At 41.9% G+C, this 26,614-nt stretch overlaps 1 protein-coding gene across 1 annotated transcript; it reads right to left on the bottom strand.

The window, feature by feature from the left end:
* Positions 1 to 4,720: 4,720 nt before the first annotated feature.
* LOC123074915 (probable WRKY transcription factor 46) lies at positions 4,721 to 9,644 on the bottom strand. Its single transcript, XM_044497641.1, has 3 exons — positions 9,426 to 9,644; positions 6,069 to 6,173; positions 4,721 to 5,285 (listed from the first exon to the last, which is right to left on the bottom strand). The coding sequence occupies exons 1-3, from the start codon at positions 9,578 to 9,580 to the stop codon at positions 4,742 to 4,744; spliced, it is 804 nt and encodes a 267-aa protein (XP_044353576.1). The 5' UTR covers positions 9,581 to 9,644; the 3' UTR covers positions 4,721 to 4,741.
* Positions 9,645 to 26,614: the final 16,970 nt, after the last annotated feature.

The raw sequence follows: 26,614 nt of genomic DNA, 5'->3' as shown, positions 1-26,614 counted from the left end.
CATCCTCCATGGTCGAGTACCCCGCCATCCTTCGTACTCTAAAAAATGACATGGAATTCGAAAATAGCTTAATGGCATTTGATTGATCACCTACCGATGTGGTGACTGCCATGGATGACGTCAACAGAGGGGGGGGGAGTGTACCTGCCTATGGACGGGTCCTAGCTGGACGACGATGTCGTAAAAGGCGAGCGGACGTGTCAATGCTGGTTGCGGAGATCTGACAATGCTTGTGTGACGGCCGGAGAGGTACATCGGCATCGTCAGAGGAATAGGGTGCGAATGCAAAGCAAGGGGGGAGAAGGGGCGGATTGAAAGAAAATGGGACCGGAGGGGGATTTAGTGGGCTAGGGGTGTCGGAGTCCTATATGGCTGCAATTCGGACTCCGGCAAAGCCCCCCCCCCAACTTTGTCTCAGTTTTGCGGGAAAAAGTGCGTCCGAACCGGTCGGCGGACCGATACAGGTCCGCGTTGGATGATACAACACGTCTGGACCACGCGGTCCGGACATATGCGGGAGGTTTTATGGCCAGTGTTGGAGATGCTCTAAGTCCTTGTAGACAAAGCCCTATTTTATTTTGCTAGAATGGTCAGTAAGCTAATTTTTGTTATTTTGTTTTTCAAATCTTACATCTAGGTGAAGTATTTTTTTAGATAAAAAGGGATCACCATCCCGGGTTCCATTGCATGAAAGAAACAACAAAAAAGGTCAAGGGCTTGGGGCCGTATCCAAACGATGTATCAGAAAAGTAAAACAAATTATAGACCTGGGGAACTAACCCCAACTCATACCCTAGGTTCTATTCAAAAGCTAAGAACCCAAACATCAGTTCACCAAGAATAACACACGCATGTGCAAAATAGCGAAGCAGATAGAAACCAAATAGATAATAGGGCACTGGTGCAAAGTTCCCTCATGGTCTTCAACGGTGGTGCAGAAGGAGGCTGCGGAGACCAGATTGACTCCAGGACAGGTGCATGACTGGGAACTAGAGCCATCCCAGCCAGCTTGCTCGGTGTGGAAGTCGGGGATCCATGGAACATGCATTCAGAGATATTCAACTTGTCCCATCTTAGCCATTCGTGATGGCCAGGGGTTTCCTCAACTATAGTGCCAGGAAGGTTGCGAAGGCCTCTAGTCTCATCTTCCCCTACTCCGTAGATAATATTGACCAAATTTTTTATGTCTAGAGGATTCTCCCCATCAACTACTTAATAATGATAACGAAATTCCTAAGTTTCTATAAACATCACACAAAATAAGCACATGGAACATTAAGGGGAGATTTATGCTTATTGGAAAGCCAAAGCCTAGCAACTGAAAAATAATCAGATCCTAGGTCAGTGTTGAAATGCTCATTGATCATGATCCATATTTGTTTAGCAACTACACAATCAAATAGCATATGATGAACAGATTCATTTTCAGAGCAGAAAACACAATCCAAAGGTTTTATAATATGCCTTTTCCTTAGTTTTTTCTAGTCATAATTTAGTTATGAGAAATCAACCAAAGGAAAACATGAATTTTAGGTGGAACATTAAGCTTCCATACAACATGAATATAAGTTGGCTGAACCCCCCTAAAGTTAATAACATGATAGAGAGAACTACTAGAGTACCACCCTTTACATTCTAACGGTCAAATCAAAGCATCTGATTCATCTGTGAGAGTGATGGCTTGTGTGATTTTAACCAACTGGTACAAAAGTTCCATCATCTCAATGGTAAAATTTTGCCTAAAGGTGAGTTCGACTTGACTACCATCCCAGACCTCACAAATAGGCTTAGACATCTAGTTACATATGTTATACAGTGCCCAAAACTGGACATCAAGAGGGGAAGAACCAAACCATGTGTCTTCCCAAAATATTATTCTATTATCATCACCTACTTGCCGTCTATATATATCCAAATTTAACAGCTTGAGCTACACTCATCACTCCTTTTCAGAATATGCAGGAATTGTTTATAGAGCTACCGAAGATGTTTGGCTTCTCAGTATTGTACTTAAAGTTCACAATATCTTTCCAAAGTTTCCCCCCTCAATCATAATATCTCTTAATCCAGGAACCTAGGATATAATCATTTAACTCTCTGAGATTAGGAATACCTAAACCCCCAAAATCTTTTTTTCATACAAACAAGCCCCAAATAAGCTAGGTGTATTTTCCTATAATCTTCAAAGTCATTCCACAAGGAATTGGCCTTTTGAGTGTTAATCAGCTCTATGGTCCATTTTGGGAATTTGAAGAAGGACAATAGGTAAACCGGGATACTAGCAAGGCAGGCTTGAATAAGGATCAACCTGCCTTTATAAGAGAGCAGCTTGCCCCACCACCCAGCTATATATCGTCTTGATAATCTTATCAATTAGGGGTTGGGTGTCTTCAGCTATCCTTTTGATAATCCTATCAATTAGGGGTTGGATGTCTTCCCTCCTCAACTTATCATAGTGGAGGAGATAGCCTAGGTATTTAATTGGGGAATTACCCAATTTACAATCAAGGACCTCAGCAAATAGTTGTGTCTCTACTTCAGACATATTTATGGGGATCAATTCACTCTTATTATAATTGATCTTCATCCTGGAGACATGTACAAAGTAAGAAAGTATAATTTTAAGATTAGTAGCCTTATATAGGTCCTTCTCTAGAAAGAGGATTGTGTCATCTGCATATTAGAGGCAGATGATCCCTCCAAGATAGACTGCAAGACACAAATCATTAATTAACCCCCCAGCTGATGCCTTAACTAGCATTTTGGAGAGAACATCCACTACCAGGTTAAAAAGGAGAGGGGAATGGAGGTCCCCATGTCTCAATCCTATACTAGTTGTGAAGGAATCACTGTCACAACCATTAATCTTAACCCCCCAGAACCCCCTTTGGTGACAACCTAAATCGAAGATGTCCATTTGCCTCCCAAAGCCCCTATGTTTGAGCAGTTCTGTCAAAAAATCTAGGTTAAAAAAAATCAAATGCTTTCTCATAGTCTTACTTAAGGACTAGACCCTTCTCTTTGCTAGAATGGACAGAGTGTAATACTTCATGTGCTGTGACAACACTTTTTAAAAATGTATCCGCCCTTCAAAATACTAGCTTGGTTGCAAGCAATTAGTCTTTGCATAAGCAGACTAAGTATATTAATTAAAACCTTAGCAAAAATTTCAAACTACTATCAAGAAAGCTTATAGGCCTGAACTTTTTCATGGTAGTAGCTTTTGCCTCCTTTGGAACCAAGGAAAGCATAGCAAAATTCAGTATATTGATATCTTGCTTGATTGGATCCCAGAAATGTTGGTAAAAGAAGAAAGTGATCCCGTCAGGTCCAAGGGCTCCACCAGCATAGAAGCCAAATACTGCTTTTTTAATTTCCTCCTCGGAAAAAGGGGTTGCGGTATATCATTCTTAGCAGAGGAAATTGTTTCCTCAGCAGAAAAGAACTCTTTGTTGAGAAGCATTTTCTTTTCTCTTGTTAAAAATGATTTTATAAAAATTACTAGCTACTTTAAGGATGTCAACGGTCTTAGTGAAAGGACCACCTAGAGAGTGAATAATAGTTTTCCTTCTACTCTGGTTGACCACTGCATGAAAATATGCAGTATTCTTGTCACCTTCTTTGATGTCCTTATCTCTGGATTTCTGCGTAGCGTTGACCTCCTTGCCGAGACAATGAGCTTGTAATTCTAATTGAATCTCTTTTAATCTACTTTGCTCTTGGTCAGAGAGTTCAGAGGTTTCAGCCTTGACATCTAATCTATCAAATTCCTCCACCAACTCTTTCTTGAACTTCCTAAGTTCAGCTTCTATATCTCAACTCCACCCTTTGGTGATTTTCCTCAGACTCCTAATTTTGTCTTGCCAGATATCAATGGATGACTTCCCATGAGCAGGAGCCTTCCAAATTTTCTCTACTAATTTCTTAAAATCATTCCTAAGGAGCTACCATTTCTCAAACTTGATACTACCAGATTTAGCTTGTCTCCCTAAGCCAGATTCCTAAACAATGGGAGTATGATCGCTACCCAGTCTAGGGAGGGCGGTACAAGAGGCTAGGGGGGAAAACTTTTCTAGCTCTATGTCACAGAAAAGCCGATCAATGGTTGACATAATAATGATAGCCTGGTTGTTAGCCCAAGTAAATTTCCTAGAAGAGGTGAAGGCTTTTTTTCTATTTTCTTTGCTCTACAGGGCTATTATTATGAGAGTTTGAATTGATTCAGATTAATTATGAAGATGTGACCGAATAATTCATTTCAAGAAATACTCGAAGGGTGCTGTTTTTTGGTAGAAAATGAGGCCAGTTTATAAATTTATTGCTCTAGTACCATATTTTCTATTTTACCATTAGTATTTGGTATATTTCCTAAATATTGTACCAAATAAGACATGTTTGAAGTTACATAATTATAAGTGGGGGTATGCTTTACTTATATTGGTTCTTCAGTTAAATGGTTAAAAAAAATCCTACGTTGATTTTTGTCCCGGGCCCCCAAATTTCTGGAGACAGCCCCAAAAGGGTTTTGACCATGGCTCCGCATTCTCCACAACAAAAAGTATAAACATGCATTGATGGATATATAACACACTCAAGCTAGTGAACTTTAGCTAAAATGAACAAACAATTATACATCAGTACGTGTGCACATACCCTCAACAAAGAATGTGTATTAACTTCTTAATTCCAGGTCAAACAATGACAGTTTTTTGCCCGTGTGTGGATGTGGCCAGACAGACGGTCAGTAGTTATCGTCACCATCATTACCACTGTTTGGGAGATACGAATGGTCGCCGAAGTGCACATGGTCATTTAATCCGTATCTCAACGAGTCCCACGTCGAGAACCCGTCGTCTCCGCCATCGGTTGTAGACGACGGCGCTGGCAGTCCCTCGGTCGAAAACGACGACGACGACGCAGCTGGCGGCAGCTCGGAAGGGAACGTACACTGTTCGTGCTGACGGTTATTGGAATCAAAGCTCAGCATCATGGACGGCCACCCAGACCCAGGTGCCGCAGGCTGCTGGTAATGTCGTTCCTGCTCCATCCGGTGCGCGCCTCGGTGGCCTGCGCCCGTGGAGTCGAACCGCAGAAGGAGCGCGTCGCCAGTTGCCGGCGCCGGCAGCTCGGCCACGACATCGGGAGTTGGGACGGGCGCGGTGTTGCACGTGTGCTCGTACGTGTAGGTGACCTTGAACAGTGGTGGGTCCTCGTGGTTCTCCTGTTGCACCAGCTTTGAGGCAAGGCATTGCCTGTCTTCACGGTAAGAGCATCTGTAATAAAGCCTGCATATTGCCGTTTACATGCATGAGTGTTATCTCGATGGTAGTGAAAGTTAACACAATTTGTACTCCCTCCGTTCACAAATATAAGATGTTCTAATCTTTTTCTGAATAGGATGGATATAAACATGTTTTAGTGTGTCTGTTCTTTCATTTTACTCCATTTGTAGTCCATATTGAAATATGCAAAACATCTTATTGTGAACGGAGGGAGTACCATAGCAAGATGAAGCAAGGGCCTATCTGCACAACTTCTTTCACAGAAACACCAGTTTTACAGATAGGAAAATAGAACATCACACCAACCACAAAACCTCATTAAGTTACAGTTTCCTCGGTTTAGCTGATGCCATATATAACTTCGGTTCAGGGATGACCTTCCTGAAAAATATCTTTTTTGGTCTATAATGCCACTAGTCAACATTTTTTCTGGAGAGAATATGTCACAGTCGACCAAGAATTAACTAATTTCCCATGTTCTTTAACCAAATTATTCATACAAATATAAGGAATTTTTTCATGCAATATTTTTTTTCATTTGTCTACAATGTTGTGTCGGCCGACTGAGAATTAGTTGATTCTCAGTTGTTTTACAAATATGTTCATACTTTACTCTAAGAAAAAGTCTGTTCACCATCTGTCGTGGTAATTTACCTAGTGCAGAGATTTAGTGTTTGTTCTCAAAGTTTAGAAAATATAAAATCATGCACGGGACACCCATTCAGATTGAGATAGAACTAAGAAATTCTCAGACGTTAGATAGTAATCAATCCACTGGTAAATTACCTTGGGAAGGCAGAGTCCTTGATGTTTTTCTGGCCGTACTTTCTCCACAGGTGACCGTCAAAATGAGGTGTGAACGTATGTTTGATCCATGAAGGCCTGTCTTTCCTGCAGCAATATGTATTTCAGACTATATATGTCAAACGGAGGGCGAGTCAGGATTTTCATGGCTCATGATTCATGGTAGACTTGTAAATGGTCCAAAATTTGTAAAGCATGAAGCGAGCTTAGTATGTGCTGAAACACATAGTAAATGAGAACTAGAAATGCAGATCGAAACATGTGTATTCGTACTTATAAGAGCAGTGGTGTAAACACGAAATAACGTGGACTTAACACATACCCTCCCACATACACAAGGCTTTATGCTAGAACGAAACATGCCTGCAATAACTGCATACCAAACTTTATAATTATGAATGATCACAAAGGTCCGAATATCATACTCGAGTTTCCCGGTACATATCTAAAGAAGGATTCCAATGATCACAAAGGTCCAAATATCAGCCAATCAAGCCAAGGTGACTCTAGGATGACATTGTCATTTCAACACAATTCGATAATGCGCTTGGGTGGAAGATGCTGCCAATGCAAGCTAATCCATCAAACTCTGCGCGCACTCATCATGAATGTCGGTTAAGAGAAGTATAGATCCAGTCCACAGGATCCGCTTTCAATCAACAATCATCCATACCTGATAGTAGAGTGTGAGCATCCTAAAAAAACCACCCGGCCGATCGAATATGGCCAACCAGTTACCATCTCCAAGCTAAGAGGAACCATGCCATGTCCATTTTTCTTAGTGGAGTAGACACCACATGACGAAGAATGGCCCTAGTCCACCAGTGCTACTTTTGCTAAAGGAGACACGGGCAATGGAAGACGAGTAAGCTTTTGAGCTAGAAAGGGGCCTTGTCATCATTATCCAATACACTACTAATTTCATCTAGCGGTGCCAAGCACATAGAGTGAAGACACAATGGCTCGGCGGTGGTGGAAGAAGTTGGGAGCCTCAAGAGTCCCCTATGACGACCCAAAAGGCATGCAACCATCTATTTTTACCTAGATTTCCATTTAACTATGACTTTGCGGCTGCTCTAAAGATGGGAATGGACTGAAGGTACCCAATGGGACATTGGCCCGACCTGAAATTCCAAGGCCAATGGGTCTTTTTGGTCGGCTTCTTTGGAAACTAGGGCAAGGGAGTCAGTTGCCACTGGTCCATCATGGCTAGAGGCTCGGCCCATTTATGGTTGTCAAGTTTTGTAATATGTTGTTACAATAACATTTGCCTTGCAAAGTTGTTAGCTTTCTGCTTATAGAAACAAAATTCAAACTATTGAACCAATATTGCTAGTGTTCTGGAGTTGCAAATATGCATGCTACTTGAGATGTTAATGGTTCATAGTAGAAAATGGAACAAAGTTGCATATGTGTCTTCTTTTCATTGAACAAATGAACTCTACATATCCTAACTTGCTAGGAAATTCAGGTTTCTAAATGATGTTACCGAAATGATGTTGTTGTGTAACTGATTCTTGTTTTAGTAGTACAAATCAAGTATTTAAATGGGTCGGACCATATGGCCAAATGGGACATGTGGCTAGGCTTTACTAGACCGTTGGGCCGGCTCCATGTCCCTAGACAAAGGAGAGGGGGCCAACAGGGACCGGGTCTGCCGGAGTGGGTCGGCCCATTTTGATTCTTAGGCTGCTCGTAGTGATGCAAGTGTTGCCCGCTTACCCCGCTAACTATGCCATGTGTGTATCAATGGTCAATATTTATCCTACAGTGTAGTACGACACGGACAAGCGGTGTGCGGCTTTCATCGATACCTTGGTATTTTTCTTCTCAAACTTTGTAAAGTGAAAAGGCGGTAAATCCTACTATGCTCTTGTGTGTTATTGCCACATATATCTTATTGACTTTTTGGACTTACATGGCTGCTCAACAAGACAAGAAGCCTCAATTGCAGGATGGGCACAAGCATACCCTAGCCTTATATCTATGGTAGGCTAGGGTATGCTTGTGGCTCTGAAAAATGCATGATTTTCTCCCCAAAGAAGTTACGTAGTTAAGGCTCCCTCTCGAACAAAGGAAAACCGTAGGAATTATGGACGATTGAGTTCTTAGAGGAGAAGTTCCTGCTGCACCGTTTAGAATAAAGGAATGGATCACCAAGATTCACTAAGCCCACCAACTAATTTATTGGGTAATGAAGGAATGATACTTTGAAATGTTCATATAGTTTATAAACTAATTAGAAACTAATACTTGTTAGGAAACTTGAGTAGTATGAGAAATGAGAACCACTAGTATAGTAATGTAAACCATGCTCGACATGTTTTATAGGGAATGCACCCTTCTGGCTTTTTCGTTTCTGTTCATCCTTTTGGAAAGGAAAGCATATACTTGAGTCATAAAATACTATTCAGGACAGTGCTGCAATATCAGAAAGAAGACCATGTGTTGTGACCGTAGTCATTGTTTTCTCTCATATGCATGCTTACAATGTGCGTGCATAAAGCACTTCAGTTTAGTAATAGTTGTAGCTTCTCAAGAAAATGGAGCCCTCCACTAAGGCAAAGATATAAGCACAGATGAAGCAAATCGAAGGGAAGGAAATATGACTTCGGCCCGAAGTTTCCAAATTAAATGTGCATGCTTCATCGAAGGAGGATATATGTGCATATTTTTGGAGAATATGGAGAGTTGCTAGTAAAAAGAAAGAATGAAAACAGCAGCATTCCACTGCATGTATTTATATATTTTGTAATAATACGATGATGTACAAAAGCAAAGGAAAGAAGTAAACAGATAAAACTACTAGGGATTTCCAGAAATGGCTACCATAATAATCTGGTTCAGCTTTCAGCAGCTGATCCCATGAAATATAGTTCGACTCAGAAATAGAACTATTCACCCTCCAGTTGAATGTTGTTCTAGTCAAGGCTGTACCATACGCGGCGCTATCACTCTCAATTGACAGTATTTTTGGCACTTAATTAACTCGCAGTAAACCATTAATCCAACTTGTAATAATATAGTACATCCTGTTTAAAATTCCAGTTCCAGCTAGAGTCTATTTGTCTAGTGCCATCTGTTTCGGAACATGTATGTCAATGTTCCGTCTTCTCCTTAATTTTACCAAATCTTACCAATATTGGCATAAAACCGAGGAAGGCACAGTACAGAAATGAGTATGCACGTTTTGACAGATTCATACACGTACGAACGGGAGAAGGCTCACGCGGTGCAAGACAAAGAGTGCAAATCAACACGGCATTTCAGGATCTGCTTCAGAACGAACTCTAAGAAGGGCAAACAGGAGAAGTTGAACTATAGAGAGAGTTTCAGTACCTTCTCTTTCGGCTGTCGCGGCGCGAGGACTCCGGCGGGGAGACGCCGAAGACGCCTCCGGCAGGGCTGCAGGACGCGGAGGCAGATCCCATGGCTTCCTGCGCGCGTGGATCCTCGAAGTCAAACGACTCCCCCTTCGGAGGCGCTGACGCCATTGGATGGCCTGGTCTTTGCACAACGAGGTGGTGGAGATAGTAGCAGCTCGCAAGAAGGGCCGCAGGTATATGTGGGAAACGGAGAAGATGGGGTAGCCACCTATGTCGTTTTCAAGCTGCTGCTCGCCGCAGGAGGACTTAAATTTTTAGGAGGCAGCGAGCTCAATGGCCGTGGAGTGCATATAGTACAGACTCAATCAATATATTACGGTTTAGTTTTGTTGCGGAGTCATGAGGCCTTGCAGGGTCTTTTCATATGTTTAATGTTTCCCCACATAATAGATTCGAGACGATGAATCTGCCGCCAATTATGGATTAATCATGGGCTTATTTTTCTCAGTACTGGTTGTAGACACATATATATACATTTTACCTGTGATAAATAGCGTTTCTTTTTCTTCAAATGTTTTCTTAAGTACTATGATTGTGCTCTGTTCCCTTTGGCATTCACGATCAAGCATCAATCTTACGTGGGCGATGGGGGTGGGATGCGTGCGTGTTTGATTATGGGCAAATTGCAGCAATGGAGGCACAGAAAATGGGTGCCAGCCGATTAGATGTAATGCCAGTTGGGATTAGATTAGTGAGGCCGTTGTTAATCGGGCACAGTGGAGGCTACTAATCCCAAGCCACCCCCACGTTTCGGTGCAGTTTGCAACAATTTGCTGCAAATTGCTGAGAGTCCAGCTAGTTCCATCAGAGAGAACTTGCTGACAACATCTGACCTGATCTAATCTGATGCCAGCAGCGCATTTTTTTGTGCTGAAACGGGCCAGCAGAGCATTAAATGGATGCGTCTTCACTCGCTCTTTTCTGACTGACTGTCTGAGTTAAGGATAGATTTATAGTTCTGGTGAATACTGACGGTGGCTAAATGGGAGATTCAGTCCATGTCCTCCTTTTCGAAAGAAAAATTTATGTAAGGATTCCTTTAGGACTTTGCACCATTAATTGTTCTTGAATCATGATTGTTATACACTACTACACAGTTGTACTTGTTGCTGTATTAGTTGTACTTGATTGATACTCCATCCGTCCGGAAATACTTGTCATCAAAATAAACAAAAGGGGGTGTATCTAGATGTATTTTAGTTCTAGATACATTTCTTTTTGTCCATTTTGATGACAAGTATTTACGGACGGAGGGAGTATGTAATAACCGATAGGGCAGGCGGCGGCCAAAATTTCGGCTGGTCGCCGCGCAGCCGCCTGATTCGGCTCTTCCCAACTATTCGATCGCTACCTCCTCCTTCCCCCACATCGAGCGCTCTTATTTTCCCAACAAAAACTGCTCCCACACGGCTCCGTCGGCCCTGCCATACCCGTGCGCGGGTGAAACACATTTGCTCCCTTGATGGTTTGGTAATTCATGTCAACATACATGTTGTTAGATTTACATTTTCATCTAGTATATTTCAGGAGCAGTCCAACCTAGGCTTGTAAATGGATGGAGATGTGGACCCCTCAAGCTACTAAGGACAAGCATTGGCTAAAGCTTCAAGACTCTTCATTTTTGGTTTAGTGATCAAAGATCACATTGAATCCATATGAAAACCAATACTATTAAAAGGGGATGGGGTTTTGATCATGAGTCATTTGCTCAAGTGTTTGAAGATATTGCTCCAAAACCCTCAACCACTTTCTCAATATCCAATCTGTCCAAAACCCTAAGTCCAATCTCGGTCTCACCGAAACACACCTATCCGGACCCACAGAGATACACCAGACAGAGCCATAAGCCAAATCCTAGAAACACGGTTCTACTGAGATGACATTCGGTCTCACCGAAGTGCAGTGACCAAGTTTCCGTAACCCATTGCATTCACTTCGGAATTACCAAGTTGAATCGATCAGAATTACCGAGATGAGGAATCTGCTTAGGTCATCACATATTGGTCTCACTAAGTGGATTCATCCGGTCTCACCTAAACGTCTAACGTTCGAATCTTTTGCACAACCCGGTCTCAACGAGAATTACTTTCGGTGTCACCGAGTTATGCATAAAGTTTGTAACGGCTAGATCTCTGGTGATGGCTATATGTACCGCACCCACACCACTACTCTCATAGAGAGCAACCAAGACGAAACTACACTTCCCATATCCATTTTCTAAGAGAGAACCACCTACACTTGTGCTGAGATCAAGGCATTCCACTCCAACCATCTGATCCTTAATTTGCTTTCTGCACCAATCCTTCTCCCACCACCATGCCAAATCTTTGAGAAGACTTTGTGAAGGGTACTTGGTATGTCTTGACTTGTGCGTAGATCTCCCCGGCAATGGCGCCAGAAATCCGCACGTTGGCGGAAGATCAAATCTTGACTTGACTTGGCGTAAACCTCCCCGGCAACGGCGCCAGAAATCCTTCTTGCTACCTCTTGAGCAAGCGTTGGTGTTTCCCTTGAAGAGGAAAGGGCGATGTAGCAAAGTAGCGTAAGTATTTTCCTCAGGTTTTGAGAACCAAGGTATCAATCCAGTAGGAGGCCACACGCAAGTCCCTCGTACCTACACAAACAAATAAGAACCTTGGAACCAACGCGATAAAGGGGTTGTCAATCCCTTCATGGCCACTTGCAAAAGTGAGATCTGATAGAGATGATAAGATAATATTTTTGGTATTTTTATGATAAAGGTTAAAAGTAAAGAAAGCAAAATAAACGGCGACAGAAATAGCTAGTTGATGGGAGATTAATATGATGGAAAATAGACCCGGGGGCCATAGCTTTCACAAGTGGCTGCTCTCAAGATAGCATAAGTATTACGGTGGGTGAACAAATTACTGTCAAGCAATTGATAGAAAAGTGCATAATTATGAGAGTATCTAGGCATGACCATTTATATAGGCATCACGTCCGTGACAAGTAGACCGACTCCTGCCTGCATCTACTACTATTACTCCACACATCGACCGTTATCCAGCATGCATCTAGAGTATTAAGTTCATAAGAACAGAGTAACGCATTAAGTGAGATGACATGATGTAGAGGGATAAACTCAAGCAATATGATATAAACCCCATCTTTTTATCCTTGATGGCAACAATACAATACGTGTCGTTTCCCCTACTGTTACTGGGATCGAGCAATGCAAGATTGCACCCAAAGCTAAGCACTTCTCCCATTGCAAGAAAGATCAATCTAGTAGGCCAAACCAAACTGATAATTCGAAGAGACTTGCAAAGATAACCAATCATACATAAAAGAATTCAGAGAAGATTCAAATATTGTTCATAGATAATCTTGATCATAAACCCACAGTTCATCGGATCTCCACAAACACACCGCAAAAAGAGTTACATCGAATAGATCTCCAAGAAGATCGAGGAGAACTTTGTATTGAGATCCAAAGAGAGAGAAGAAGCCATCTAGCTAATAACTATGGACCCGAAGGTCTGTGGTAAACTACTCACACATCATCAGAGAGGCTATGGTGTTGATGTAGAAGCCCTCTGTGATCGATGCCCCCTTCAGCGGAGCGTCGGAAAAGGCCGCAAGATGGGATCTCACGGGTACAGAAGGTTGCGGTGGTGGAAATAGGGTTTCGTGGTGCTCCTGGATGGTTTCGGGGTACGTAGGTATATATAGGAGGAAGAAGTAGGTCGGTGGAGCTACGAGGGGCCCACGAGGGTGGAGGGCGCGCCCAAGTGGGTAGGCACGCCCCCCTGCCTCGTGGCCTCCTCATTCGTTTCTTGACATCCACTCCAAGTCCTCTGGATCACGTTTGTTCCAAAAATCACGCTCCCAAAGGTTTCATTCCGTTTGGACTCCGTTTGGTATTCCTTTTCTGCGAAACACTGAAACAGGCAAAAAACAACAATTTGCACTGGGCCTTGGGTTAGTAGGTTAGTCCCAAAAATAATATAAAAGTGTATAATAAAGCCCATTAAACATCCAAAACAGAATATCTTATAGCATGGAACAATCAAAAATTATAGATACGTTGGAGACGTATCAAGCATCCCCAAGCTTAATTCCTGCTCGTCCTCGAGTAGGTAAATGATAAAAACAGAATCTTTGATGTGGAATGCTACCTAGCATATTTCTCAATGTAATTTTCTTTATTGTGGCATGAATGTTCAGATCCGAAAGATTCAAGATAAAAGTTTAATGTTGACATAAAAATAATAATACTTCAAGCATGCTAACCAAGCAATTATGTCTTATCAAAATAACATAGTCAAAGAAAGCTCATCCCTACAAAATCATATAGTTTGGCCATGCTTCATTTTCGTCACGCAAGATGCTCTCATCATGCACAACCCCAATGACAAGCCAAGTAATTGTTTCATACTTAGCCTTTTCAGACTCTTTCAACTTTTACGCAATATATGAGCGCGAGCCATGGACATAGCATTATGGGTGGAATAGAATATAATGATTGAGCTTGTGTGAGAAGACAAAAAAGGAGAAAGTCTCACATTGACGCGGCTAATCAACGGCTATGGAGATGCCCACCGATTGATGTCAATGCAAGGAGTAGGGATTGCCATGCAACGGATGCACTTAGAGCTATAAATGTATGAAAGCTCAACAAAAGAAACTAAGTGGGTGTGCATCCAACTTTCTTGCTCACGAAGACCTAGGGCATTTGAGGAAGCCCATTGTTGGAATATACAAGCCAAGTTCTATAATGAAAAATTCCCACTAGTATATGAAAGTGACAAAACAAGAGACTCTCTATCATAAAGATCATGGTGCTACTTTGAAGCACAAGTGTGGAAAAAGGATAGTAACATTGTCCCTTCTCTCTTTTTCTCTCATTTTTTTATTTGGGCCTTTTTTTCTTTTGGCCTCTTTTTTTTTCTTTCGTCCGGAGTCTCATCCCGACTTGTGGGGGAATCATAGTCTCCATCATCCTTTCCTCATATGGGACAATGCTCTAATGATGATCATCAAACTTTTATTTACTTACAACTCAAGAATTACAACTCGATACTTAGAACAAAATATGACTCTATATGAATGCCTCCGACGGTGTACCGGGATGAGCAATGAATCAAGAGTGACATGTATGAAATAATATGCATGGTGGCTTTGCCACAAATACGATGTCAACTACATGATCATGCAAGGCAATATGACAATGATGAAGCGTGTCATAATAAACGGAACAGTGGAAAGTTGCATGGCAATATATCTCGGAATGGCTATGGAAATGCCATAATAGGTAGGTATGGTGGATGTTTTGAGGAAGATATAAGCAGGTTTATGTGTGATAGAGCGTATCCTATCACGGGGTTTGGATGCACCGACGAAGTTTGCACCAACTCTCAAGGTGAGAAAGGGCAATGCACGGTACTGAAGAGGCTAGCAATGATGGAAGGTTGAGAGTGTGTATAATCCATGGACTCAGCATTAGTCATAAAGAACTCACATACTTATTGCAAAAATCTACAAGTTATCAAAACCAAGCACTACGCGCATGCTCCTAGGGGGATAGATTGGTAAGAAAAGACCATCGCTCGTCCCCGACCGCCACTCATAAGGACAGCAATCAAAGAACACCTCATGCTTCAAATTTGTCACACAACGTTTACCATACGTGCATGCTACGGGACTTGCAAACTTCAACACAAGTATTTCTCAATTTCACAATTACTCAACTAGCACACCTCTAATATTACCAGCTTTATATCTGAAAACAACTATCAAGTATCAAACTTCTCTTAGTATTCAATGCACTTTAAAGTTTTTATCTTGGATGCCTATCATATTAGGACTAATTTTATAACCAAAGCAAATTACCATGCTGTTCTAAAGGACTGTCAAAATAATATAAGTGAAGCATGATAGATCAATTATTTCTATAAAATAAAACCACTGTCGTGCTCTAAAAAGATATAAGCGAAGCACTAGAGCAAAATTATCTAACTCAAAAGATATAAGTGAAGCACATAGAGTATTCTAATGAATTCCGATTCATGTGTGTCTCTCTCAAAAGGTGTGTACAGCAAGGATGATTGTGGTAAACTAAAAATCAAAGACTCAAATCATACAAGACGCTCCAAGCAAAACACATATCATGTGGTGAATAAAAATATAGCTCCAAGTAAAGTTACCGATGGACGAAGACAAAAGAGGGGATGCCTTCCGGGGCATCCCCAAGATTAGGCTTTTTGGTTGTCCTTGGATTTTACCTTGGTGTGCCTTGGGAATCCCCAAGCTTAGGCTCTTGCCACTCCTTGTTCCATAATCCATCAAATCTTTACCCAAAACTTGAAAACTTCACAACACAAAACTTAACAGAAAATCTCGTGAGCTCCGTTAGCGAAAGAAAACAAAACACCACTTGAAGGTACTATAATGAACTCATTATTTATCTATATTGGTGTTAAACCTACTGTATTACAACTTCTATATGGTTTATAAACTCCATTACTAGCCATAGATTCATCAAAATAAGCAAACAACACACGAAAAACAGAATCTATCAAAAACAGAACAGTCTGTAGTAGTCTGTATCAAACGCATACTTCTGGAACTCCGAAAATTCTAAAATAAGTTGCTGGACGTGGGGAATTTATCTATTAATCATCTGCAAAAAGAATCAACTAAATAGCACTCTCCAGTAAAAAGTTGTAACTAATCTCGTGAGTGCTAAAGTTTCTGTTTTTTACAGCAAGATTGCAAAGACTTTCTCCAAGTCTCCCCAAAGGTTTTACTTGGCACAACACTAATTAAAACATAAAACCACATCTAATCAGAAGCTAGATGGATTATTTATTTCTAAACAGAACCAAAAAGTAAGAAACTAAAATAAAATTGGGTTGCCTTCCAACAAGCGCTATCGTTTAACGCCCCTTGCTAGGCATAAAGGCAAGGGTAGATCTAGGTATTGCCATCTTTGGCATGCAATCCATAAGTAGCTCTCATAATAGATTATAAGGTAATTTTATTTTCTTTCTAGGAAAGTGTTCCATGCCATTCCTTAACGGAAATTGGAATCTAATATTCCCTTCTTTCATATCAATAATTGCACCAATCGTTCTAAGGAAAGGTCTACCAAGAATAATAGGACATGAAGGATTGCAATCTATATCAAGAACAATGAAATCTACGGGCACATAATTCCTATTTGCAACAATAAGAACATCATTAATTCTTCCCATAGGTTTCTTAATGATGGAACCCGCAAGGTGCAAGTTTAAAGAACAATCATCAAATTCACGGAAACGTAGCAAATCACACAAAGTTTTTGAGATCGTGGAAACACTAGCACCCAAATCACACAAAGCATAGCATTCATGATCTTTAATTTTAATTTCAATAGTAGGTTCCCACTCATCATAAAGTTTTCTAGGGATAGAAACTTCCAATTCAAGCTTTTCTTCATAAGATTGTATTAAAGCATCAACGATATGTTTGGTAAAAGCTTTATTTTGACTATAAGCATGAGGAGAATTTGCACGGATTGCAACAAGGAAATACAATCTATTAAAGAACAATTATCATAATTAAATTCCTTGAAATCCAAGATAGTGGGTTCATTGCTATCTAAAGTTTTGACCTCTTCCATCCCACTTTTACCAAATTTTGCATCAAGATCTAAAAACTCCGAATAATCTGGACGCCTTTTAACTAAAGTTGACTCATCTCCAGTCCCATAATTATCAAGATTCATATTGCAAAACAAAGATTTAATAGGGGACACATCAATCACTTTTAGATCTTCATCCTTATTATCATGAAAACTAGAAGAACACACTTTTACAAAGCAATCTTTCTTAGCACACATCCTAGCGGTTCTTTCTTTGCACTCATCAATGGAAATTCTAATGGCTTTGAGAGACTCATTGATACCATGCTTAGTTGGAATAGATCTAAGATTCAAAGAATCAATATCAAGAGAAATTCTATCCACGTTCCTAGCCAACTCATCAATCTTAGGCAATTTTTCTTCAAGCAAAGCATTGAAATTCTTTCGAGAAATCATAAATTCTTTAACACTAGTCTCAAAATCAGAGGGAATCTTATTAAAATTTCCATAAGAGTTGTTGTAGGAATTACCATAATTATTAGAGGAATTACTTGGATACGGCCTAGTATTAAAGTTTCCTCTATAAGCGTTGTTACCAAAATTGTTCCTACCAACAAAATTCACATCCATAGATTCATATTATTCTCAATCAAAGTAGACAAAGGCATATCATTGGGATCAGAAGAAACACTCTTATTAGCAAACAATTTCATAAGTTCATCCATCTTTCCACTCAAAACATTAATATCTTCAATTGCATGCACCTTTTTACTAGTAGATCTTTCAGTGTGCCATTGAGAATAATTAACCATAATATTATCTAGGAGTTTAGTAGCTTCTACTAAAGTGATTTCCATAAAAGTGCCTCCCGCGGCCGAATCTAAAAGATTTCTAGAAGCAAAATTCAATCCGGCATAAATTTTTTGTATAATCATCCATAAGTTCAAACCATGTGTAGGGCAATTACGTATCATTAATTTCATTCTCTCCCAAGCTTGTGCAACATGTTCATGATCAAGTTGCTTAAAATTCATAATATCGTTTCTAAGAGAGATGATCTTAGCGGGAGGAAAATACTTAGAGATAAAAGCATCTTTACATTTATTCCAAGAATCAATACTATTTTTAGGCAAAGACGAAAACCAAGTTTTAGCACGATCTCTAAGCGAAAACGGAAATAGCTTCAGTTTAACAATATCATTGTCCACATCTTTCTTCTTTTGCATATCACAAATCAACAAAGCTATTTAGATGGATAGCGGCATCTTCACTAGGAAGGCAGGCGAATTGATCTTTCATGACAAGATTCAGCAAAGCAGCATTAATTTCACAAGATTCAGCATCGGTAAGAGGAGCAATCGGAGTACTAAGAAAATCATTGTTGTTGGTATTGGCAAAGTCACACAATTTAGTATTATCTTGAGCCATCGTGACAAGCAAGCAATCCAACACACAAGAAGCAAGCGAGAAAAAAAGGCGAACGGAAAGAGGGGGAGAATAAAACAGCAAGGGTGAAGTGGGGGAGAGCAAAACGAGAGGCAAATGGCAAATAATGTAATGCGAGGGATAAGAGTTTGTGATGGGTACTTGGTATGTCTTGACTTGTGTGTAGACTCCCCGGCAACGGCGCCAGAAATCCTTCTTGCTACCTCTTGAGCATGCGTTGGTGTTTCCCTTGAAGAGGAAAGGGTGATGCAGCAAAGTAGCGTAAGTATTTCCCTCAGTTTTTGAGAACCAAGGTATCAATCCAGTAGGAGGCCACACGCAAGTCCCTCGTACCTACACAAACAAATAAGAACCTTGCAACCAACGCGATAAAGGGGTTGTCAATCCCTTCACGGCCACTTGCAAAAGTGAGATCTGATAGAGATGATAAGATAATATTTTTGGTATTTTTATGATAAAGGTTAAAAGTAAAGAAAGCAAAATAAACAGCGACGGAAATAGCAAGTTGACGGGAGATTAATATGATGGAAAATAGACCCGGGGGCCATAGGTTTCACTAGTGGCTTCTCTCAAGATAGCATAAGTATTACGGTGGGTGAACAAATTACTGTCGAGCAATTGATAGAAAAGTGCATAATTATGAGAGTATCTAGGCATGATCATGTATATAGGCATCACGTCCGTGACAAGTAGACCGACTCCTGCCTGCATCTACTACTATTACTCCACACATCGACCGCTATCCAGCATGCATCTAGAGTATTAAGTTCATAAGAACAGAGTAACACATTAAGTGAGATGACATGATGTAGAGGGGTAAACTCAAGCAATATGATATAAACCCCATCTTTTTTATCCTCGATGGCAATAAAACAATACGTGTCGTTTCCCCTACTGTCACTGGGATCGAGCAATGCAAGATTGTACCCAAAGCTAAGCACTTCTCCCATTGTAAGTAAGATCAATCTAGTAGGCCAAACCAAACTGATAATTCAAATAGACATGCAAAGATAACCAATCATACATAAAAGAATTCAGAGAAGATTCAAATATTGTTCATAGATAATCTTGATCATAAACCCACAACTCATCGGATCTCGACAAACACACCGCAAAAAGAGTTACATCGAATAGATCTCCAAGAAGATCGAGGAGAACTTTGTATTGAGATCCAAAGAGAGAGAGGAGGCCATCTAGCTAATAACTATGGACCCGAAGGTCTGTGGTAAACTACTCACACATCATCGGAGAGGCTATGGTGTTGATGTAGAAGCCCTCCGTGATCGATGCCCCCTCCGACGGAGCACTGGAAAAGGCCCCAAGATGGGATCTCACGGGTACAGAAGGTTGCGGAGGTGGAAATAGGGTTTTGTGGTGCTCCTGGATGGTTTCGGGGTACGTAGGTATATATAGGAGGAAGAAGTTGGTCGGTGGAGCCACGAAGGGCCCACGATGGTGGAGGGTGCGCCCAGGGGGTAGGCATGCCCCCTGCCTCGTGGCCTCCTCGTTCGTTTCTTGACATCCACTCCAAGTCCTTTGGATCACGTTTGTTCCAAAAATCACGCTCCCGAAGGTTTCATTCCTTTTGTACTCCGTTTGGTATTCCTTTTCTACGAAACACTGAAATAGGCAAAAAAACAGCAATTTGCACTGGGCCTTGGGTTAGTAGGTTAGTCCCAAAAATAATATAAAAGTGTATAATAAAGCCCATTAAACATCCAAAATAGAATATATAATAGCATGAAATAATCAAAAATTATAGATACGTTGGAGACGCATCAAAAGGCAAGGAGATTGCCTACTTCATGAAGATCTACCCGAGTGAGGCTAGTCCTTTGTGGACATATGCCATGGTGGAGTAGTCAAAGTTGCTTCTTCGTGGGCCCTTCGAGGGTGGAGCCCTCCGTGGACTTGCGCAGCCATTACCCTCGGTGGGTTGAAGTCTCCATCAATGTGAACGTACGATAGCACCACCTATCGGAACCATGTCAAAAATCATTGTGTGTTCATTGCATTTGATCTTCCTATCTCTACTCCCGCTTTATTTCCTTGCACTTGCATGTTGTTCATTTTGCGCTGCCCTATCTCTAGATATGCATGTGTAGGATGCATTGGTTGCCACTTGTGCTTAAATCTGCCTAACTGTCAAGAAAACTAAAAACTGCACCTTTGTGTTGTTAAGTGTCTATTCACCCACCTCTAGACCTATCTTCTCGATCTTTCTGCGAGGCAACCGAGCTTTTAGCACCACCGCACCACGATTTCGCCGCCGCTTGCTGCTCTCGCAGATAACCTCCTCCTCCCCTCCCCCCCCCCCCCCCCCGCTAAAAAAATGCTCTGATGGTCATCGCCGGTTCCATCATCTCGTAGCATCGGTTCCAGCAAAATCAAAACATGGTTGCAGTAAAAAAAGACAAGGAAAAATAGGCGATGTAGAAACATGGTGAAAATTGATGTCGGAATCATCGACAACCGTGGTAACAAAAACTGACCATGGTTGCGCCACCATGTTCATCAACAAAAAATCGACAGAAAAACATTGTTCGCCGGTGTTAGCAATAAATAAAAGCTGTCACAGCAAAAAATGCATCACCACCGGTGGTAGCTACAAAAGAACCTCTCCGGATCGAGCAAAAAAATTGCCGCTCGTAGCAAAAAAAAGGCGGTGCTAGCAAAACAACATGTATCGCTGTCCAGTTCCAGCACTTGACGTGTGTGGATGTAGCTTTTTTGCATTCGATTACAGCAAAAACAAACTTCGGTTGCACCATCGGAGGCCGCCGTCTCCACCGCCAACAGCAGCTAGTTGTAGCTTTTTTCCCAGGCGATTCCAGCAAAAAAACCTAACCGGTTGTAGAACCAAGGCATCATCTCCACTAGCCAGTAGCTACACTTGGCCATGGCCTCACCCATGGCCTTCATCACCCCCAGTTGTAGCACCGCCCCATCACACTGCCCCACCGTGTCCGGGGGAGGGGGGGTGCCACGAGCGCCGCAGCTGTTGGGAGCTAGGCAGGAGTCGCATGAGCACTGCATCGGGGAGCCGCTCGCCGAAAAAAGTTGTCATCCGTGTGACCATGGACGGGTTTCAAAAGGTGGAGCACTGGAAGGAGAGATACATGCGACATAAGTGGTTGTTCTGCGTCGGGGAACGATAACATGAAGCAGTGAAGAAATAAAGTGGTGCATTGATACGTCTCCAACGTATCTATAATTTATGAAGTATTCATGCTGTTATTTTATACTTCTTGAATGTTTTACAATCATTTTATAGCAACTTTATATCATTTTTTGAGACTAACCTATTGACCCAGCGCATAGTGCCAGTTGCTATTTTTTGCTTGCTTTTTACATCGCAGGAAATCAATACCATACGGAGTCCAAACACCGCGAAACTTTTTGGAGATTTTTTATGGACCAGAACACTCAGGATGGGCGAGAGCAGCACCTGGGGGGGTGCCCCGAGGGGGGCACAACCCACCAGGGTGCGCCTGGGGGCCCAGGCCCGCCCAGGTGGGTTGTGCCCACCACGGTGGCCTTCCGCACCCCTTCTTTACCCTATAAATTCCCAAAAATTCCATAAACCCTCGGGGTTAACCTAGATCAGAAGTTCCGCCGCCGCAGGCTTCTGTAGCCACCAAAAACCAATCTAGACCCTTTCCGGCACCCTGCCGGAGGGGGGAATCATCTCCGGTGGCCATCTTCATCATCCCGGCGGCCACCACGATGAGGAGGGAGTAGTCCACCCTCGGGGCTGAGGGTTTGTACCAGTAGCTATGTGTTTAATCTCTCTCTCTCTCTCTCTCTCTCGTGTTCTTGAGATGTCACAATCTTTATGTATTGCGGGCTTTGTTAATATAGTCGGATAATATGGTGTTTTCCCCTCTTTATCTTGTTGTGATGAGTTGATTTTCCCTTTGAGATTTCGTTGTTATTGGATTGAATACTTTTATGGATTTGAGAACACTTGATATATGTCTTGCAATTGAATACTCGTGGTGACAATGGGGTATCATATTGATTCACTTGATATATGTTTTGGCACTCAACTCGCGGATTCCCAAGGTGACATTGGGGTAATCTATGCATAGGGGTTGATGCACGTTCTTGTCTTTGTTTTTCTGGTAGAAATCTTGGGGCACTCTTTGAAGTTCTTTGTGTTGGATTGAATATTACGAAGCTGAATTTGCTTTGGTGTTATTTTAGTACGAACTCTTGGTTAGATCGATCAGAAAGAATAGCTTGGTGTTATTTTAGTATGAACTCTAGGATAGATTGATCGGAAAGAATAGCTTTGCGGTGGTTTCGTACCCTACAAACAATTTATTCTTATGTTCTCCGCTAGATAGGAACTTTGGAGTGATTCTTCATCGCACGTTGAGGGATGGTTATATGATCCAATTATATTAGCATTGTTGAGAGATTGCACTAGCGAAAGTACGAACCCTAGGCCTCATTTTCAAGCATTGCAATACCGTTTTTGTGCCTGTTTACTATTTATTACCTTGCTGTTTTTATTTGTTTAGATTATAAAAATATATTTCTACTATCAATATTACACTTTTATCACCATCTATTCGCCGAACTAGTGCACCTATACAAATTGCCATTGTATTGGGTGTGTTGGGGACACAAGAGATTTCTTGTATTTGATTGTAGGGTTGTTTGAGAGAGACCATCTTGATCCTACGCCTCCCACGGATTGATAAACTTTAGGTCATCCACTTAAGGGAAAATTGCCACTGTCCTACAAAACTTTGCGCTTGGAGGCTCAACACGTGTCTACAAGAATAAAGTTGCGTTGTAGACATCATGCATGTGAGGACCAAGAGCTACGTGGCTCGCATGTGCGAGGGTACAGATGCGTTAGCGAGCGAGCGCGACAGCTGTCCTGCCGGTCGGCGCCAAAAATTTTCGTAACCGATATGGAATCTTTATAGGGGTACGATACCAAACTGATCTTAGCCACCAATGAAATCCTAACGGTGAATGTGCCCATGCTTCTCCTCCTCTCTCTCGCTCTTTCCCCGCAATACCACTAGGGGATGACGGCCGGCGAGCAAAGCTCACTCGTTCAACAGTGGTGGAGGGGGATGTTTCTATCTTGCAGTGTGGTGGCAGCCCTGGCCGTGTTGACTTGCGTGGGGCGGTGGTTGATACCAGAAGGGCCGCCCAGACACAGATTGATCTGGTGGCGACGCTCCTCACCAGCGTAGTGGGGATAGCCGGTGGTGCACCGGGCAACTCTGGAGCTAACGGCGGAGTAGTTAGGCTCTCGCCTAGGGAGTCGGCGTATGAATCTAGGAATGGTAGAAGGGTGGCGGGTACGGATCTTCATCCCCACCACTCCCACTCCTAGCGACGGGGCTTGATGTTAGTGCAAAAGTGGTTGGATGCAAGGAGGTTAGGTCCTCAACCTCCTTCCAACATTTTCCCCAATGACATCGATGAGTCATGGGCCCTCTTAGTGCCCAGTCCTGCTAGCGAGAGGCGTCATCCAATAGAGAGGTTGTTAGCAGTGATGGTTCCGACAACATGTATGAAAATTATACCACGAAAACACATGATCTCTCCTCCGGAGAGATAAGGCATTAACAATGTGTGAGTATCATGCCCTTACTGAAGGTGTTGGTTCACAGCTCAACTTCGAAGATGAAAAAAAATCAAGTTTTCCCATTGGTTAGACCATCACTATCCACATCATACATCAATCTCTTCTAAAGTCCTTTTTCTAGGAGTAGTGTAATTATCACTGTCAACCATTTGATTATGGTACAAGGTCATAGAGTTTGTGGTAAGTTTGAAAACATACTGCTACGTGACACATTCTGTTTGGATGATCTCCGATTTTTTAAATGATTTATTCAACATAAATGCTAGATTTTGGTCGGTGCTGTTGAACAAATAGATGTTTTTTCCACGGATAGAGAAAAAGAGTGCAAAGCTACATGTCACCGCACGCAAGCCCAATGGCACACACGGTGCTAGGATGAGAGCATCTCTAGCCCTTCCCATACCTTTTAGCTCCTCAAACGACCCCTTCAAACCTAATCTTCAAATTTAGAGGAGTTAAAGATTTTTGCACTTAGCCCTTGCCCCCTAATTCTTGACTTTTCAAAAGGTCAAATTTGCACAAATACTCATTTCATACACAAATTTAAACTAGATCAGTGCATAATCATACAACACTACCACATTAAACATAAAACTACCTTATTTATACAATATACTACTAAACTGGAGCTAAAACAAGCTAGGAGGTGAAACTACTCCTCGTCGGAGGAGAACTCGACGACCACCGCCTTGTCGGAGCCCAAGGACTCATAGTAGTGGGTGCCCATCAGAATCCACGACATCGGTTGCTCGTCAGACTAGTTAGAGTGGCTGAGTTTCATCTCGGACCCTCTTCCTACTTGTGAGCTGCGTTAGGATTTCTCCTAAGAGGAGGGGATGATGCAGTACAGTAGAGATAAGTATTTTTCTCTGAGGTTATCAATCCAGTAGGACAATAACGCAACAACTCGTTAGCAGCACCTACACACAAAATAACAAATACTTGCACCCAACACAAACAAGGGGCTGTCAATCCTTTGGTGGTTAATTGCACGGATCAAATCTCGTAGTGATAGATAGATAAATAAAACACAAAATAAAATAATGTAAATAAAAGTGCAGAAATATATTTTTGGATTTTAATATATGATTTAGATAGACTCGGGGCCATAGTTTTCACTAGAGGCTTCTCTCTTGAAAATAGCATACGGTGGGTAAACAAATGACTGTTAGGCAATTGGTAGAAAAGTGAATAATTGTGATGATATCTAAGGCAATGATCATGTATATAGGCATCACGACAAGTAGACCGACTCCTGCCTGCATCTACTACTATTACTCCATGCATTGACCGCTATCCAACATGCATCTAGAGTATGAAATTCATAAGATCGGAGTAACGCCTAAAGCAAGATGACATGATGTAGACAAAGTAAACTCACGCATGAATAAACCCCATATTTTTATCCTTAATGTCATCGATACAAATACGTGTTATGTCCCTTTCTGTCACTAGGATTGAGCACCACAAGATCGAACCCATCACAAAGCACCTCTCCCATTGCAAGAAAAATCAATCTAGTTGGCCAGACCAAATCAATAAATCAGAGAGAAATACAAAGCTATGATAATAATCATGCAGAAAGAGTTCAGAGAAGACTCAAATAATATTCATAGATAATCTGATCATAAACTCACAATTCATCAGATCCCAACAAACACATCGCAAAAAGTGATTACATCGAATAGACCTCCAAGAACATCGAGAAGAACATTGTATTGACTATCAAAGAGAGAGAAGAAGCCATCTAGCTACTAACTATGGACCCGTAGGTATGTGGTAAACTACTCACACTTCATCGGAGGGGTAGGAAGGTTGATGTAGAACCCCTCCGTGGTTGATTCCCCCTCCTGCAGAGTGCCGGAAAAGGCCCCCAGATGGGATCTCTCGAGAACAGAAGCTTGCGGCTGTGGAAAAAGGGTTTCGGGTGGCTCTCTGTTGGTTTCCCGATTTTAGAGAATTTATAGAGGCGAAATTAGGTCAAAAGGCTGAATGTGGGCCCCACAAACCACCAGGGCGCGCCTACCCCCTGGGCGCGCCCTGGTGCCCCGTGGGAACCTACTTCATCTCCTGGTCTCCTCCCGAACCTTCCAGGGTCTCTTTTTTCCAGAAAAAATTCTCCAAAAAGTTTCATGGCAATTGGACTTCCTTTGGTATTGATATTCTGGAAAACCAAAAAAGGCAACAAAAAAACAGCAACTGGCATTGGGCAGTAAGTTAATAGGCTAGTCCCAAAAAATGATATATAATTGCTTATAATTGCATCTAAAACATCCAATATTGATACTATAATGGCATGGAACAATAAAAATTTATAGATACGTTGGAGACGTATCACCTCTCCATTGCTATCAAGGTCCCCCGGTTGCGCTTGAACTCCCACCCGTCCTCCACCGATGCCTCAATGGTACCAGGTTCTGCCACCACATAGAGGTCGGATTCGGCCCGCTTGGTGGCATAGTACTCTGCCTCCTCAGCATGGACGCGCCAGTATTCT

This window comes from Triticum aestivum, chromosome 3D (genome assembly GCF_018294505.1).
Source record: "Triticum aestivum cultivar Chinese Spring chromosome 3D, IWGSC CS RefSeq v2.1, whole genome shotgun sequence".
NCBI lineage: Eukaryota > Viridiplantae > Streptophyta > Magnoliopsida > Poales > Poaceae > Triticum > Triticum aestivum.
This window is presented reverse-complemented; position numbering and strand designations above follow the sequence as displayed.

What these genes read in the sequence shown, in the direction of transcription:
- LOC123074915 (XM_044497641.1), bottom strand. Translation starts at nt 9,580, where the DNA reads ATGGCGTCAGCGCCTCCGAAGGGGGAGTCGTTTGACTTCGAGGATCCA. An exon ending in CGCGACAGCCGAAAGAGAAG is followed by an intron (nt 6,174 to 9,425) that starts GTACTGAAACTC and finishes ATATTGCTGCAG; the next exon opens with GAAAGACAGGCCTTCATGGA. An exon ending in AAGGACTCTGCCTTCCCAAG is followed by an intron (nt 5,286 to 6,068) that starts GTAATTTACCAG and finishes GGCAATATGCAG; the next exon opens with GCTTTATTACAGATGCTCTT.